Below are 14,514 nucleotides of genomic sequence, written 5' to 3'. Positions count from 1 at the left end.
TTGTGGCATCCTTACAGACTGGTGAAGCCGCAAAACATTCTATCTCACATTGTCTTTATGCTTTTTCCATTTTAGGCACGCCAAAGATTATAAAAACTGATAATGGCCCCGGCTATGTCTCCTCTGCCTTCAAAAATTTTTGTTCCTCTTTTTCTATCACCCTAAAAACAGGCATTCCTTATAATCCACAGGGTCAAGGCATCGTGGAACGTGCTAATCAAACTTTGAAACTACAGCTTCAAAAAATACAGAGGGGGGAGCTCTACCCCCTTCTACCCAGAAATTACCTTAATCACGCTTTATATATTTTAAATTTTTTAATTTTAGATAAAGAAGGACATTCAGCTGCGCAGAGATTTTGGGACCCTCAGATTTCCAGCAGAAAGCCGATGGTCTTGTGGAAAGACCCGCTGGATAATAACTGGCATGGCCCAGATCCCGTGTTAATTTGGGGGAGGGGTCATGTATGTGTTTTTCCACAGGATGCCGAAGCACCGCGCTGGCTCCCGGAAAGGCTGGTACGCCAGACGGAGGAGATCACTGAATCAGCAATTAGGTCGGCTGACTTTACAGCAGAGGAATCTTCTCCCAACAAATCAGCAGATGCATGAGTGTTAATGCATACTTATATTACGAAAATAGATCTGTTTCTTCTCCTAATGATTTTAATCGATTTGAGGGTAACTACTACCAAGTTTGGGACGAATATTTCTGGATGACCCCTGAAAAAGGACAGCTACTGACCCCTGCTGACATTTGCTGGGAGCAAAAGACTCATGTACCAACATTTGGAGGCCGAGAATTTCCAGGATATCACATGAAACATATGGGACTATTGCCTACCCACAAATGTAAGACTGTAATGGATGTAACGTTTATTGTCAACAAGTCTGTTATTTGGCCAGGGACAGATTGGGAAAATAGCCCTGGTATAAGATGGGTAACCCCAAATAACACTCGATGGATTTGTGGATACAACCTTTGGCCCTGGCTCCCTGTAGGATGGGTGGGGAGATGTACCCTAGGGTTTGTGTTTGCCCCTGGGAGAATTCATAAGCAAAAAATTAGTCAACCTGTTAATTTACCTTATGTTAAAGCCCGGTGGTCACGCTCTGTTTTTCATTGGTATGATTATTTAGCCTCAATTTTTGTGCCCTCTTTAGGAGCCACTGATATTATGCTCAGGGTAGAGGCTTTGAACAATTTTACAAAACAAGCTTTGACAGATACTAGAAGAGCTTTAGAGGCTCTTAATGAAGAACAAAAACAGATGAGAAAAGCCGTTCTACAAAATCGTATGGCTCTGGATATTCTAACAGCCTCTCAAGGGGGAACATGTGCCTTAATAAAAATGGAGTGTTGTGTATATATTCCTGATTATTCCTCAAATGTTTCTGATGCTTTAGAAGATATGAAACAACAAGTAGCCGCTATGGATTTTTCTGACTCCAGCATTTGGAGTCAGATATCTGCCTGGTTTCATAGTGGTTGGTGGAAATCTATAATTTTCATCATTATATGCATATTGTTATTGCTGTGTTTTGGCCCTTGCATTTGTCAATGCTTATCTGAGATGATAAATAAAAGATTGCTGATGTTTTCCCGTTTGCAAACGCGGCCATTTCCTTCGAGGGAGATATAATGGCCATTAGTCAAAAGAAAAGGGGGAGATGCGGGGAGCCGGCCTGACTGCTCAGGCCCCTTCTCGGCCCTGAGAGAGATCAAAAGGTCCCTCTCTGTCCCGCCACCCCTGATTTGTTAAAGTGCAAATTGGCCTTTCTCACCTCCCTCAAGGAAATCGCTGCAGCCACCATTTGCCTATTTTCCTGACTCTGATAAGATTATCGGGCTCCTGTGAATGGCTTATGTCTAGGTAGTCTTTACCTGATTGTAAGATGCTGGTGCCATGCTCTGCTGGAGTTAAGATAAACTCCTAAAACTAGTATCTGCAGTTCTGCACGTATACAAGTCTTTGATCTAAAATTTGGTGAATCCTGTTAGTATATATATGTATGTTACGCCTCAATAAAGTCGTCGGAATCAGTCACAAGCTGACTCCGTCCCTCTCAACCCCATCTTTCTTAGTCTTTTATTTCTCAGGTGCACTGGTGATTGCGTCCTTGACCTGTTCATCTAGCCGGCAGGCCCGGCACGTGGGGTCACAAAGAGTGAGACACAACTTAGCGACTACACACCAACAACAGAAGTCACGATGCCAGCAGCTCCAGAGTTAAACATATCAAAGCCCTGTCATCAGAGAGAAACTTTCTCAGCTGATATTCAAAGAATCTTGGGAAGAGACCCTTTGGCTCAGATTGAGCCAGAGGTCCTCCTTGGACCAATCAGTTGTGGCCACTGTGAATGTGGTCTGCTATTATTGACTGCACTTGAGTTTTGTTCCCACTCTTGGATTTGTTGCCGGTATGAATTTACATAAGACTTGGAAGTTCTCATAGGAGTCTTATGAATGAAGTGGAGGGCAAGGTGTTTTCCAGGATAAAGAAAAATGCTTGGCAACCAAAATATATCTACTACACTAAGTTACTGTTAAAAAAATCACTTAATTTTTCTGAATCACAATTGTTGTATCTCAAAAGGGTATGAATTTGTATCAAGTGAGATATTTACAAAGTGTTATAAATGATTAAGTTCTATGCAATTATAAAATGCTTCTTTGATTATTAGTATGACTTTGCTGAAGTGGACACTAGAATCTAGCTCTCAAGATCTTTAATTTGTGAAAGTAGAATGATTTTCTTCAATTTCCTGTGGTTATGGACCAAGAAAACAAGCAAAAACCTCCCTTTTAAAGATGCTTTATTATGTAGCAAGAATTATGTTAGGAGCTTTGTATTTAATTTTCACCACAGTCACATTAAGTAGATGTTCTAACCAAGTGCAATGTAAATTGAAGAGAGTAAGTAGGTTAAGCTTCTTTAATTAATAAGTATCAAGGAGAAGAATTAAATCCAGGTCTGAGAAATTCCAAAGATAAGGAATGGATGGCAGGAATTTTTAAGGAGTCATTTCAACTTGTATGAATGAATGTATTATAATTATTTTTTAAAAATTAGTTATTTATTTGTCTGCACTGGCTCTTTGTTGCTGCACACTGGATCTTTTAGTTGTGGCATGTAGGAGCTAGTTCCCTGACCAGGGATCAAACCCAGGTCCCCTGCACTGGGAACAAGGGGTCATAGCCTCTGGGACCCAGGGAAATCCCATATTATAATAATTTATTTTTATTGTTCATCTTTACAATTCAATTATTATGGTTGTGCTTTTTCTTAACTAGTATTCTTTTAGAAATTAAAATAATATTTTACTCTTTTGTTTCTTTTTGGTGATCTAGTGATTGTATTCAAAATCCTATATTTTACAAAGACATGACTTCCCTGATAGCTCAGATGGTAAAGAACCCGTCTACAGGAGCAGGAGACCTAACTTCAATTCCTGGGTTGGTAAAACCCCCTGGAGGAGGGCATGGCAATCCGCTCCAGTGCTCTTGCCTGGAGAGTCCCATGGACAGAGGAGCCTGGTGGCCTACAGCCCATGGGGTCGCAAAGAGTCAGACACAACTGAGTGACTAACACGCTAACAACAGAGTTTCATACAGTGGATGTGTCAAGAGCTGCACTACTAGGTGATAAATTAAAACATTTAATTCTGAATGGAAAGCTTGGTTTTTGTAAATAACTGTAAGGAGAGAGGGATAAGTAATCACAATTTGTCCAGAAACAGTATAATATCCTCCAGAATGGTTTCTGGAAAATTCTTAATAGCAGATCAACACTTTTGGTCTCCATAGTAGAGAGTACAAGTAATAAGCAACTGTGAGAATTTCTGGATTCTGAGCAGCTGAACAGAATACACCCTCTATTTTTTTAAAATCTGTATCTCAAAGGAGGAGTATCTGGCCTACCTGAGCATGTATGATTAATTTGGTGAAACAGTGTTCTAAACATGAATGGTAGTTTTCTAATTATCATTGCAAGACAAAACTTTTCAGCTAGATATCAAATATCTTAAAAGGTCTTCTGCTTTATGTTTCTTAACATAATGAAATGTTATTTCATTATATCCAAATTATATCCAAAGCAATGAGTGAGCCAGCCATGTGATAGTTCTCATCACTGGGATATTTTATGACCCTTCCAAGCATTTCTGCAAACACATGGGGGGCAGAGTTTACTCTTCATGAAGCCTCTTCAGGCTGGTTACTGTTTAACTCTTGACTTCCAGAGGTTTTCTGTGCTATGCCTTTGTTGACCTGACTTTAGGTCTCTCCTTTGTTGGTCCTGGTGGCCCAGAAGGTAAAGCATCTGCCTACAATGCGGGAGACCAGGGTTCGATCCCTGAGTCAGGAAGATCCCCTGGAGAAGGAAATGGCAACCCATTCCAGTACTCTTGCCTGGAAAATTCCAGGGACAGAGGAGCCTGGTAGCCTACAGCCTATGGGGTCACAGAGTCAGACACAGCTGAGCGACTTCACTTACTTTTTTTTTTTCTGTTGGTCCGATGCATATACTTAATGGTTCTCTTTCAAAGGGTATTATTTCTTTTAACGTTTAAGCTCCTTTGTGAATTAATCCAAACTTGTGGCTTCACATATTCATCTGGGAACCATGAAATTATTTATATACCTGAGAGAACAATCTCACCTGCAACGTGTTGTCACATTACTCAGAAAATATATTTCTTTGTACATGGTTTCTTTTGAGTGGGTTATCTCTTCCACGTACCAAAAATGTCCCAGGTACATATAGCTTTCTTATTTGAAAATACTTTCAAACATGGTGTCCTGTGATGTTGGAAGAAAATGTTATATTATTTCTATTTTGCAGGTGGTAGAACTAAAGTTTTATGGGATGATATTTATACAATGTCACATGGCACATTGGGAAGTAACACGGTGTTTGTCCTTCTCCATCTGATTTAGTGTAATACCCTCGAGATCATCCATGTACACACACACTACATCTTCTTTATCCATCCATCTATTGATGTATACTTAGGTTGTTTCAATATCTTGTAAATAATGCAATGAATATAGAGGCACATGTATCTTTTCAAATTAGTGTTTTCATTTTGGATACAGAGCAGGCAATGACACCCCACTCCAGTCCTCTTGCCTAGAAAATCCCATGGACGGAGGAGCCTGGTAGGCTGCGGTCCATGGGGTCGCTAAGAGTCGGACACGATGAGTGACTTCACTTTCAAGCATTGGAGAAGGAAATGGCAACCCACTCCAGTGTTCTTGCCTGGAGAAGCCCATCGACGGGGGAGCCTGGTGGGCTGCTATCTATGGGGTCGCACAGAGTCGGACACAACTGAAGTGACTTAGCAGCAGCAGCATTTTGGATAAATAGCCCTGACTAGCTGGATCTATTCTTAACTCTTTGAGGAATCTCTATAGTGTCTTCCATAGTGGCTACACCAATTTACATTCTCATCAACACTGTATGAGAACTCCCTTTTGTCCATGTCCTCTCCAACACTTGTTATTTCTAGCCTATTTAAAAATAACCATTTTAATTGGTGTGATACCTCATTGTAGTTTTGATTTGCATTTTTCTAATGGCTAGTGATGTTAAGCATATTTTCATGTGCCCATTGGCCCTCATATGTCTTCTTTGTATAAAAGTCTATTCGTGTCTTCTCATTTGTTAATTGGGTTGTCTGGGTTTTCTTCTCCTGTTGTTGAGTTTTATAAGTTCTTCATATATTGGGTGTTAACTCCTTATTGGATATACAATTTGAAAATCTCTTCTCCCATTTGATAGGTGGTCTTCATTTTGTTGCTGGTTTTCCTTGCTGTTCAGAAGCTTTTTAGTTTGATGTCATCCCATTTGTTTATTTTTGTTTTTGTTCCCTTTGCCTGAGGAGGCATATTCAGAAAGATATTGCTAAGGCTGTTGTCAATGATCTCCAACTTCTTTTAGGAGTTTTATGATTTCAGGCCTTACAATCAAATCTTTATTACAGTTTGATTTGATTCTTTTGTATGGTGTGAGATGGTGGTCTAGTTTTATCCTTTTGCATGTGATGACAGTCCGGGTTTCCCAGCACCATATGTTAAAGAGATTATCCTTTCTCCAGTGTATGTTCTTTGTTTGTTATTTTAAATTAGTTATCCTTACATGATGGGTTTATTTCTGGGCTTTCAATTCTGTTCCATTGATCTGTATGTCTGTTCTGCCAGTACCATGCTATTTTATTATTACACTTTTGTAATTTTTGTGTTACTTTGGCTATTTGGGATCTTTTATTTTTCTGTATAAGTTTTAGTATTTTTTTGAAACATATCCCTAGGATTTTGATAGAAATTGCTTTGAATATGTAGATTGTTGTAGGTAATATGGACAGTTTAACAGTTTGCACAAAATATTTTTTCTTTGTGCCATCTTCAATTTCTTTCAACAGTGTCTTATAGTTTTTAGTGTATAGGTCTTTCACCTTCTTGGTTAAATTTATTCCTAGGTATTTTATTCTTTTTGTTGCAAAGAAAATAACCTTTTTGATTAAGACCTACATCTGTTGCCAATAAAATAAACATTTCTTAAGTGATAAGTGATTTAAAACTTTAAGAAATATGGAAATTCTTTTCACCTAAGTCAAAATAAAAACAAGTTCTCACAACTCTTTTCTTTGAAACCTAATTGACATAAATTTATTATTTTATTATTATTATTTTTTTACATAAATTTAAAACCATCATTATCTGCATCTTTCAGAACATCTGTTAATTTGCTAAATGTCTACTAGGAAGCAGTTTAATATTTATTACTAGGAAAATAAAGGTATATATTTCAATTTTTAAAATATTGAATAAATGAGTGGAATCAGACAATGTCCTAGCCCCAGTGTTATCCCGAAAAGTTGTATGACTTTGAGAAAGTCACTTCTCTTTTTTCTGTGGGCCTATATTAGTTCTCTATTGCTGCCTTTATATACTACCATATACTTAGTGACTTGAATGCACAAATTTATTATCTTTTATTTCTGTAAGTCATAAATCTTATCCAGAAATCATTGAGCTAAAATAAAATTGTTGACAAGGCTGCACTCCTTTATGGATGCTCTAGGCAAGAATCTTGTTTCCTTTTTCATTCAGCTTATTGTCAGAATTTATTTCCTGGCAGTGGTAGGACCAAGGCCCCTGTTTCTTTGCTGAATGTTGGCTGCTGGTCATTCTGAGTTTCTAGACGCCACCCACATTCTTTGACATGTAGGCCCTTTTGTCTTCAAAGCTAGCAGTGGCAAGTGCCTGCCTTTTTGTGCCTTCTTTCTCCTTCCTCTTTATCTGTCATCACATCTCTCTGACTCTAGTTGGGAAAGATTTCTGCTTTTAAGAGTTTAAGTGATTAGATTAGGGCCACATTGTTAATCCAATGTAGTGTACTCACCTCAAAATCCCTAACTTGCATCATATCTGCAAAGTCCCTTTCGAATGTAAGGTAACATTCTGTGAGTTTGAGGATGGACATTTTGAGGTCCATGTTTCTTGCTACCACATGTTCCTTATGAGATTCTTTGTCTCTTTCTTTCAAGTTTCTCTCTGCAGAATAACTCTTCTTGACTTCTGAGAAATAAGAAATATTGAGAATATTGTCTGCTTCTCTGGGGCTAAAAATCTTTCAGTTTAATTGCATTAGAAATAACTTTTAGGATGGATAAAATGGGTGCATGTCATCAGTAGGTAACTTAAAGTTACAAGTTCTATGGATATAATATACAGCATGATGACTATGGTTAACAATATTGCATTGTATATTGAAAAGTTGCTGAAAGACTAGGTCATGAAAGTTTGCATCACACACACATAGTCAAAATTTGTAACTACATGTGGTGATGGATGTTAACTAAACATAGTGGCAATCATTTTGCAATATACACATAATTCAAATCATTATGTTGTACACCCAAAATGAACACAGTGTTATATGTCAATTATTGCAATTAAAGATTAAAAAAAAATTTGTTAAAACATTAAAACTCCTACTATAGATTATAAATATATAGAAAAATTTGTTAATAGTAAAAGCTATATTTAAATATTTTATCTAAACTGAGAATTAAAGTGCTAAATCTGTTTGTAGAAAAACTTCTTAAGAGTACTTTGAACAATGCTTGTCTTCTTTTCATCATGTAAATAAAGAAAAAATATCTTAAAAGAATCTTTCTGGGAAAACAAGCCCTCTGTTCTAATTTATGCTAGGTATATTGTTGCAAGTGAGAAACCTGAAATAATTTAATAGTGAGTTTGCTGTCCTTTATTCTAGGGAAAACAATCCATGGGTTGGGAGAGTACAATGCCTCTTAAGCAGTGGAGATTTCCTCCTAAGGGATTTTGCAAAAAGCAAGCTATGTAGACTATTAGAGCAAGCAATGTGGATACAGGGCATGATTGGCAATGAGGTAGGGTGATTTCCTTAAAGGCTAGATAGATGGTTCTATTTTCTAGGGAAATGTAAGTTAGCTAAAGCTGGGTTGGAGGATTGTGATTTGTGCTCACTTTCCTTGACAGGGAGGCATGTCTGTTAGTGCAAGCTGGCTTAAGTAGAGCTTTGTGATGTGGGCTGGGCCGCTGGGTCTGCCTCCATTGTGTAGGTCCCATTATACAAGTTAACATTGTGAGTGAAATTTGCTCAGTCATGTCCAACTCTTTGTGACCCCATGGACTATACAGTCCATCAAATTCTCCAGGCCAGAATACTGGAGAGGATAACCATTCCCTTCTCCAGGGGATCTTCCCAACCTAGGGATTGGGCCCGGGTCTCCTATGTTGCAGGCAGATTCTTGACCAACTGAACCACAAGGGAAGCCCACGTTAACATTATCGATAGCAAATAAAAGGTTTATTTTTGTTAACGCAGTTAGTCAATGCCATGAAAAAATTGTACTCTTGGTTGTTTAGTGTCAAAATAGCTGAAGGTCCTACTTTCAAGATGGGAAGCATAATCATATAAACCCACTGAAAGAGAACAGTAACTTAAAAGAAAACCTAACATAATAAAACATGAGCATTGAGCAATGGCAAATAAATTTATCAGAAACAAAGTGAAGCAAAATCCAGTTTTATTAGTCATTGGAGAAGTGCAAATTAACTCCATAATGGTAACTCATTGCCAACAGAATGACTAAAATTTCAAAGATTAATGAATGAATAATGAATGACTTAATCAGTCATTAATTAATGGCTGACAGTACCAATTAGTATTGCTGAATATGTGGAGCAAGTAGAACTCTCAATATCTATTAAATCTGAATGTATTCATCACTAAAATAAATAAACAAATATTTGGTCTTTGTCCCTAGCTCTTGGCACAAAACTTCTAAAGCCTTTAGAATTTCCAGAGTATTGAGTGTCTTTAGTATGTTAAAGAGATATCCAGGGGCTGGGTCTCCTAGATAGCTTCAGAATGGGTGCTAGTCACCAGAAAGACCAAAGTGTGATTAGAGGGTGGAAGCTTCAACCCCCATCCCCTGACCTCTATCTTTCTTTTAACCTATTATCTTTTCATCATCTGTCTATGGACATTGATTGAGCTTTCATTTTTAACATGTACAGTTTCAATTATATTTTTTATTCCTGTTAATTATAACCTCTTCAGTTCTATCTGCTTATGTCTCATTTGTTGTTTCAGTCGCCAAATAGTCTGACTCTTTTGCGACCCCATGGACTGTAGCCCACGAGGCTCTTCTGTCCATAGGATTCTCCAGGCAAGAATATTGGAGTGGGTTACCATTTCCTTCTCCAGGGTTACCATTTGATCTCCAGGGATCAAATTCACATCTCCTGCACTGGCAGGTGAATTCTTCACCGCTGCTCTATCACGTGTGTTAGTCACTCAGTCGTGTCCGATTCTTTGTGACCCCATGGACTGTAGCCCACCAGACTTCTCTGTCCATGGGATTCTTCAGGCAAGAATACTTGAGTGGGTTGCCATTTCTTTTCCAGGGGATCTTTGCTACCCAGGGAATGAACCCAGGTCTCCCACATTGCAGGCAGACTCTTCACTGACTGAGCCACCAGGGAAGCCTATCAGGGAAGCCCTTATTTCTCCTGGGTTTACATATCTTTGTAATTGCATTTTTCTTTTATAAATTTTATATATTTCATACATAGCCGTTTTCTATTATGTCAAGGCCATTCCAATACCTGCAGTTCTTTCTGTTTAAAGCTTTGTTCCTTGTCTGCCGGTTCTCACACACTGTGGCCAGTGTTTCTGTGTTTGGTGATCTTTGTTCATCCTTGCTTTCAGTCTGTGCTATCCTCGTGGGTCTGCTTTAGGGCAGCTTTCTCCAAAGAGTTTACTTTTGCCTCTACTGTTGCCTGGGTAGGTGGGAGGGTGGGACATTCCTGGTATTTGAGACCTCTAATTGGAAGGACTGAAGCTGAAACTCCAGTACTTTGGCTACCTCATATGAAGAGTTGACTCATTGGAAAAGACCCTGATGCTGGGAGGGATCGCGGGCAGGAGGAGAAGGGGACGACAGAGGATGAGATGGCTGGATGGCATCGCCGACTCGATGGACATGAGTTTGAGTAAACTCCAGGGGTTGGTGATGGACAGAGAGGCCTGGCGTGCTGCTCTTCATGGGGTTGCAAAGAGTCAGACATGGCTGAGCGACTGGGCTGAACTGAATCCCTGTTATTGGCTTCCCTGGTGGCTCAGATGGTAAAGAATTTGCCTGCAGTGTGGGAGACCTGGGTTTGATCCCTGGCTAGGGAAGATCCCCTGGAGGAGGGCATGGCAACCCACTCCAGTATTCTTGGCTGGAGAATCCCCATGGACAGAGGAACCTGGTGGGCTACAGTCTGTAGGGTCACAAAGAGTTGGACACAACTGAGTGACTAAGCTCATAACCCCTGTTATGGTTCAGAAGAGGAGTCTCAGACTCCACTTACCCTCTTGGTGCCGTGACGTTGTTGCCTTGGGGCCGTGCCTCTCATTGGTGCCTATTGATTAAGCCTCTTTCCCTCTGGCTACTCAAACTCTCTACTTCTTTAGCCTAGACTCTCTTCCTGTGTGGCCTGGCTCCAGGACGTTTCATCAAATCCTTCAGGGTTTCTGCTTTGTCTTCTGCCTCACCTAGTCCCTGCCAGTGGAAGTCCTGTGGTCACATTTCCTTAGCTGACTTGTCTGTTTCCTTTCTGGGGGAGGGGAATGTGACTCCAGAAACCATCTTCTACCTTTCATGATACCATGGGTATCTCTAAGAATGCGCAGTATATGGTCTGGTTGAATGACTGCTCATACCTCTTAGATACTAGGGATCTTAGAAGTAAAATCAAGTCAATGGCTTCTTGGCACTTGGTAGTACAAGTGAGAATTCCAGAAGATAGCTGTACGTTTGTATACAAGAGAGTGAAGAAGCTATATTTTGGGGAGTTTTATTCTGAGAAGCAAATGCTGGCAATGTCTGTGTCACTTGTATATGTGACCAGCTAACAAGAAGCCGCAGCCGGAACCTGGACAGCATTGCAAAGATTAAAAACACAAACAAAAAACAGTCAAACTATGTGTATTCTCTGTGGAAAGAAAGAGATGAGAGTTTCAATGCTGCTAAGGATATTCTAGTTATTTAAATACCAAATAGCTTTAAATAGGAACTATTTTCTGTTCTTCCTAGGAAGCATAAAAATCTGGGTAATATATGAATGATCTAGATGAGGAGAATTCATTTTCTATACAAGTCTGTATGTAGATGGATAACTTCAGGGGAGTTCATGTCTCATTGTCCAACATATGTAGATAACATGAAAAGCTTCTAAGAATTACAGAATTTTATAGAGAATCTACCTGCAATGCAGGAGATACAGGAGCTGTGGGTTTGATTCCTGAAGATCCTCTGCAGGAGGAAATGGCAACCTTCTCCAGTATTCTTGCTGGGAGAACCCCATGAACAGAGGAGTCTGGCGGGCTATAGTCCACGGGGTCACAGAGAGTCGGACACGACCGAGCACATGGAACTTCGTAATAATAAAGGGCCATCTCCATTCAACTCCTGTGGGAGACTAAGTTCAAATTAGGCAAAATGCTTTGTTTAAATATAAAGAACCAGCAAGAGACACAGACAGTTCAGGATAAGTTTTTGATTTCCAGATCAGTGCTCTTTTCATTGTAACCTGCTGCCAACCTAAGGATGGGTGAGCAGGGCCTGTAGACAAGCTGAATAGACAGTGAGAGTCTGAATCAAAGCACATCTAAAACTTGAGTTGGCTTTATTTAGGCCTTTAACAAAAAACACTAATTTGTGAAGCGATGTTAGCAAAAACAAATCTTTCTTGAATTATCACTGATTGAAATGTCATGGTGTCTGCTGATTAAAACTGTGTGTGCAAGGGAAGGAAAACTTGTAGCTTCATTTCTTCCTAATGAGGTAGAATTTGGCATTCATCTAAAAAATTAAAAATATGTTTCCATTTTCATGGTGCTCATTTCTATCATTTTATGCCGTTGAATATTTAATGAGGAAAAATATAGGGAACAATAACATTTTGAAAACATTAGAAGTTATTTTTTAAAAGAATAATAATTATAGCAGGCACTTTATAGTGCTCTGTGTGCCAAGCATGGCTCTAATTGGTTTAGGAATTTTAACCCATGTCGCTCTCAGAATAGCCCCATCAGATAGGACTTATTATGATCTATATTTTAAAGATGAAGAAATGGAAGCACAAGGAGATGAACTTCTCTGGGTCAAACAATTAAGCATAGGAACAACATGTCTCAATATTAAATTTTGAGATATTAATATCAAATGTTAAATTAATATTAAATGTTAATATTAAATATTAATTTTAAAATGAAATATTTTACAAATCCTTATGTATTTGGAAATGAATAGCAGAACCAATTATAAATCTAAATGAAGATTTTTTTTTGTATCAGGTCATTTGATGACTTCCGAAAACCACTTTTCCAAGTTTGAGTCTGAGATCTCAGAGGTCTCAAATCTGTTCATTTTGTTGAATGTCCTTTCCCCATTTTTCTAGGCTGCTTTTGTTGATGTTCTTCCACAAGGCCCAACTCTACTCTGAAAATAATTGATGTTGGAAGACAAGCAAGGTCAGAAAATTCTATAGAGAGCAAGGCACTCTCTAGAGAAGTGCCAATGGCCATATTATTATATAGTTTCTATATGAACACAAACAGAGGATATCTGTAATGAGTCATAGTCATTGGATAGTTTTATGTGATTGTCACCTTAAGTGAGGTACCCAGCCAGTGACGTCAGTTACAGAAGGAAGAAGAAAGGTTTCAGAAAGTCAAAATGAAAAATAACTGTGGAATTGGAGGTGACAATGGAAAAAAAAATGTTAATGGCAAGGGATGTAAAGATTGTTGAATTGACTAGGAGAATATGATCTTGAATTGAAAAGATCTGGATTTTGTTTGTTCAAGATTCTTTTGCAGATAAACCAGAATATTTTCCCAACATTTTGGTCTAAGTAAATTGTAGCACACACACCACAGAGTATCTAAAACAATGACCAATGTTTCCATCATTAACTTTGTTTTCAGTTCAGAAATGCCACATGGAATATTATATATAAAGAACTTGACATAGTCTAAATGGCTATATACATTTAGTGTAAATAAATAACTTAACTTGGAAGAACATATTGAAATGGGTATTTCCTTAAGTCATAAGGATGAAATTCAAGTCTTAATGGAATACAGAGTAGGAAATTTCTTACATTTTTGCTGTTTCCTTGTAGGGATATTGATAAGGACATTGTTAAGGATGCTATCTCACATTTTATTTTTGATGTTGACCCACAGAGGAAATGCTTGACAGATTTCCATGTTGTGAAAAGTTGTACTTCTCTTCAGTCTCTGCTTTTTAAGATTTTTGGATCATTATGTATCTGATAAGGGATTATGCTTCTCTCTTTGCTTTGGACACCAGGAATCTCGAAAACTAAATTTGCAGAGCTTTTGAATAAGCATGTAAGCTCCTGTTGGATTCCATTTTATGTACCAAATCCATCTAATAGGCCTGCCTTTATTCTCCTTTGCACTCATTTCTCATTTTTTGGGGCTGTGTTGCAGTATCTATATTTTTATAAGCAACTCCAAATCATTTTGAAAGCATGTAAGGTATAATTACCTGAACAAATCCTCTATTTTTTCCTTATCAAAGCTTGTAAGTATGGTAAACAGTGATAAGAAATGAATGATCAACTATGCCAAAATGACATATCAGACAACCCTATACCATTATTTTGAGCATGGCTAAAGTATAGAGATTAGAAATAGAGAAATCTCAATGTTTTATATTTTCAATAATGGAAAGGGAGAAAGATAAATATACAATTTAAATATTGAACATATATATTGGAAGAACTTAAAAAATTTTTTAAGAGGTATGAACTTTGTAATGTGTTTTGCTTAATGTAAGCCAATTGTAATTTATCCTACTTGTTTTTCCATATGAGTCAGTGAGAGTATTCAAGGGACCAAATTTAATTTGTTATACATTCGCTTTGGCTTATTCAAAGGT

General features: G+C 38.2%; 1 protein-coding gene across 1 annotated transcript; it reads left to right on the top strand.

Annotated features, from left to right (window-relative positions):
* Positions 1–607: 607 nt before the first annotated feature.
* LOC122679109 (endogenous retrovirus group PABLB member 1 Env polyprotein-like) lies at positions 608–1,779 on the top strand. Its single transcript, XM_043879347.1, has one exon. It carries the CDS (start codon positions 608–610, stop codon positions 1,640–1,642), a length of 1,035 nt encoding a protein of 344 aa, XP_043735282.1. The 3' UTR covers positions 1,643–1,779.
* Positions 1,780–14,514: the final 12,735 nt, after the last annotated feature.

The sequence above is a fragment of the Cervus elaphus genome, chromosome 21 (assembly GCF_910594005.1).
Source record: "Cervus elaphus chromosome 21, mCerEla1.1, whole genome shotgun sequence".
In the NCBI taxonomy this organism is placed as follows: domain Eukaryota; kingdom Metazoa; phylum Chordata; class Mammalia; order Artiodactyla; family Cervidae; genus Cervus; species Cervus elaphus.
The sequence above is the reverse complement of the archived record's forward strand: the minus strand, read 5'-3'. Positions and strand labels throughout refer to the sequence as shown.

Bases quoted from the DNA above. Each gene is read 5' to 3' on its own strand.
- LOC122679109 (XM_043879347.1), top strand. From the start codon at position 608: ATGAGTGTTAATGCATACTTATATTACGAAAATAGATCTGTTTCTTCT.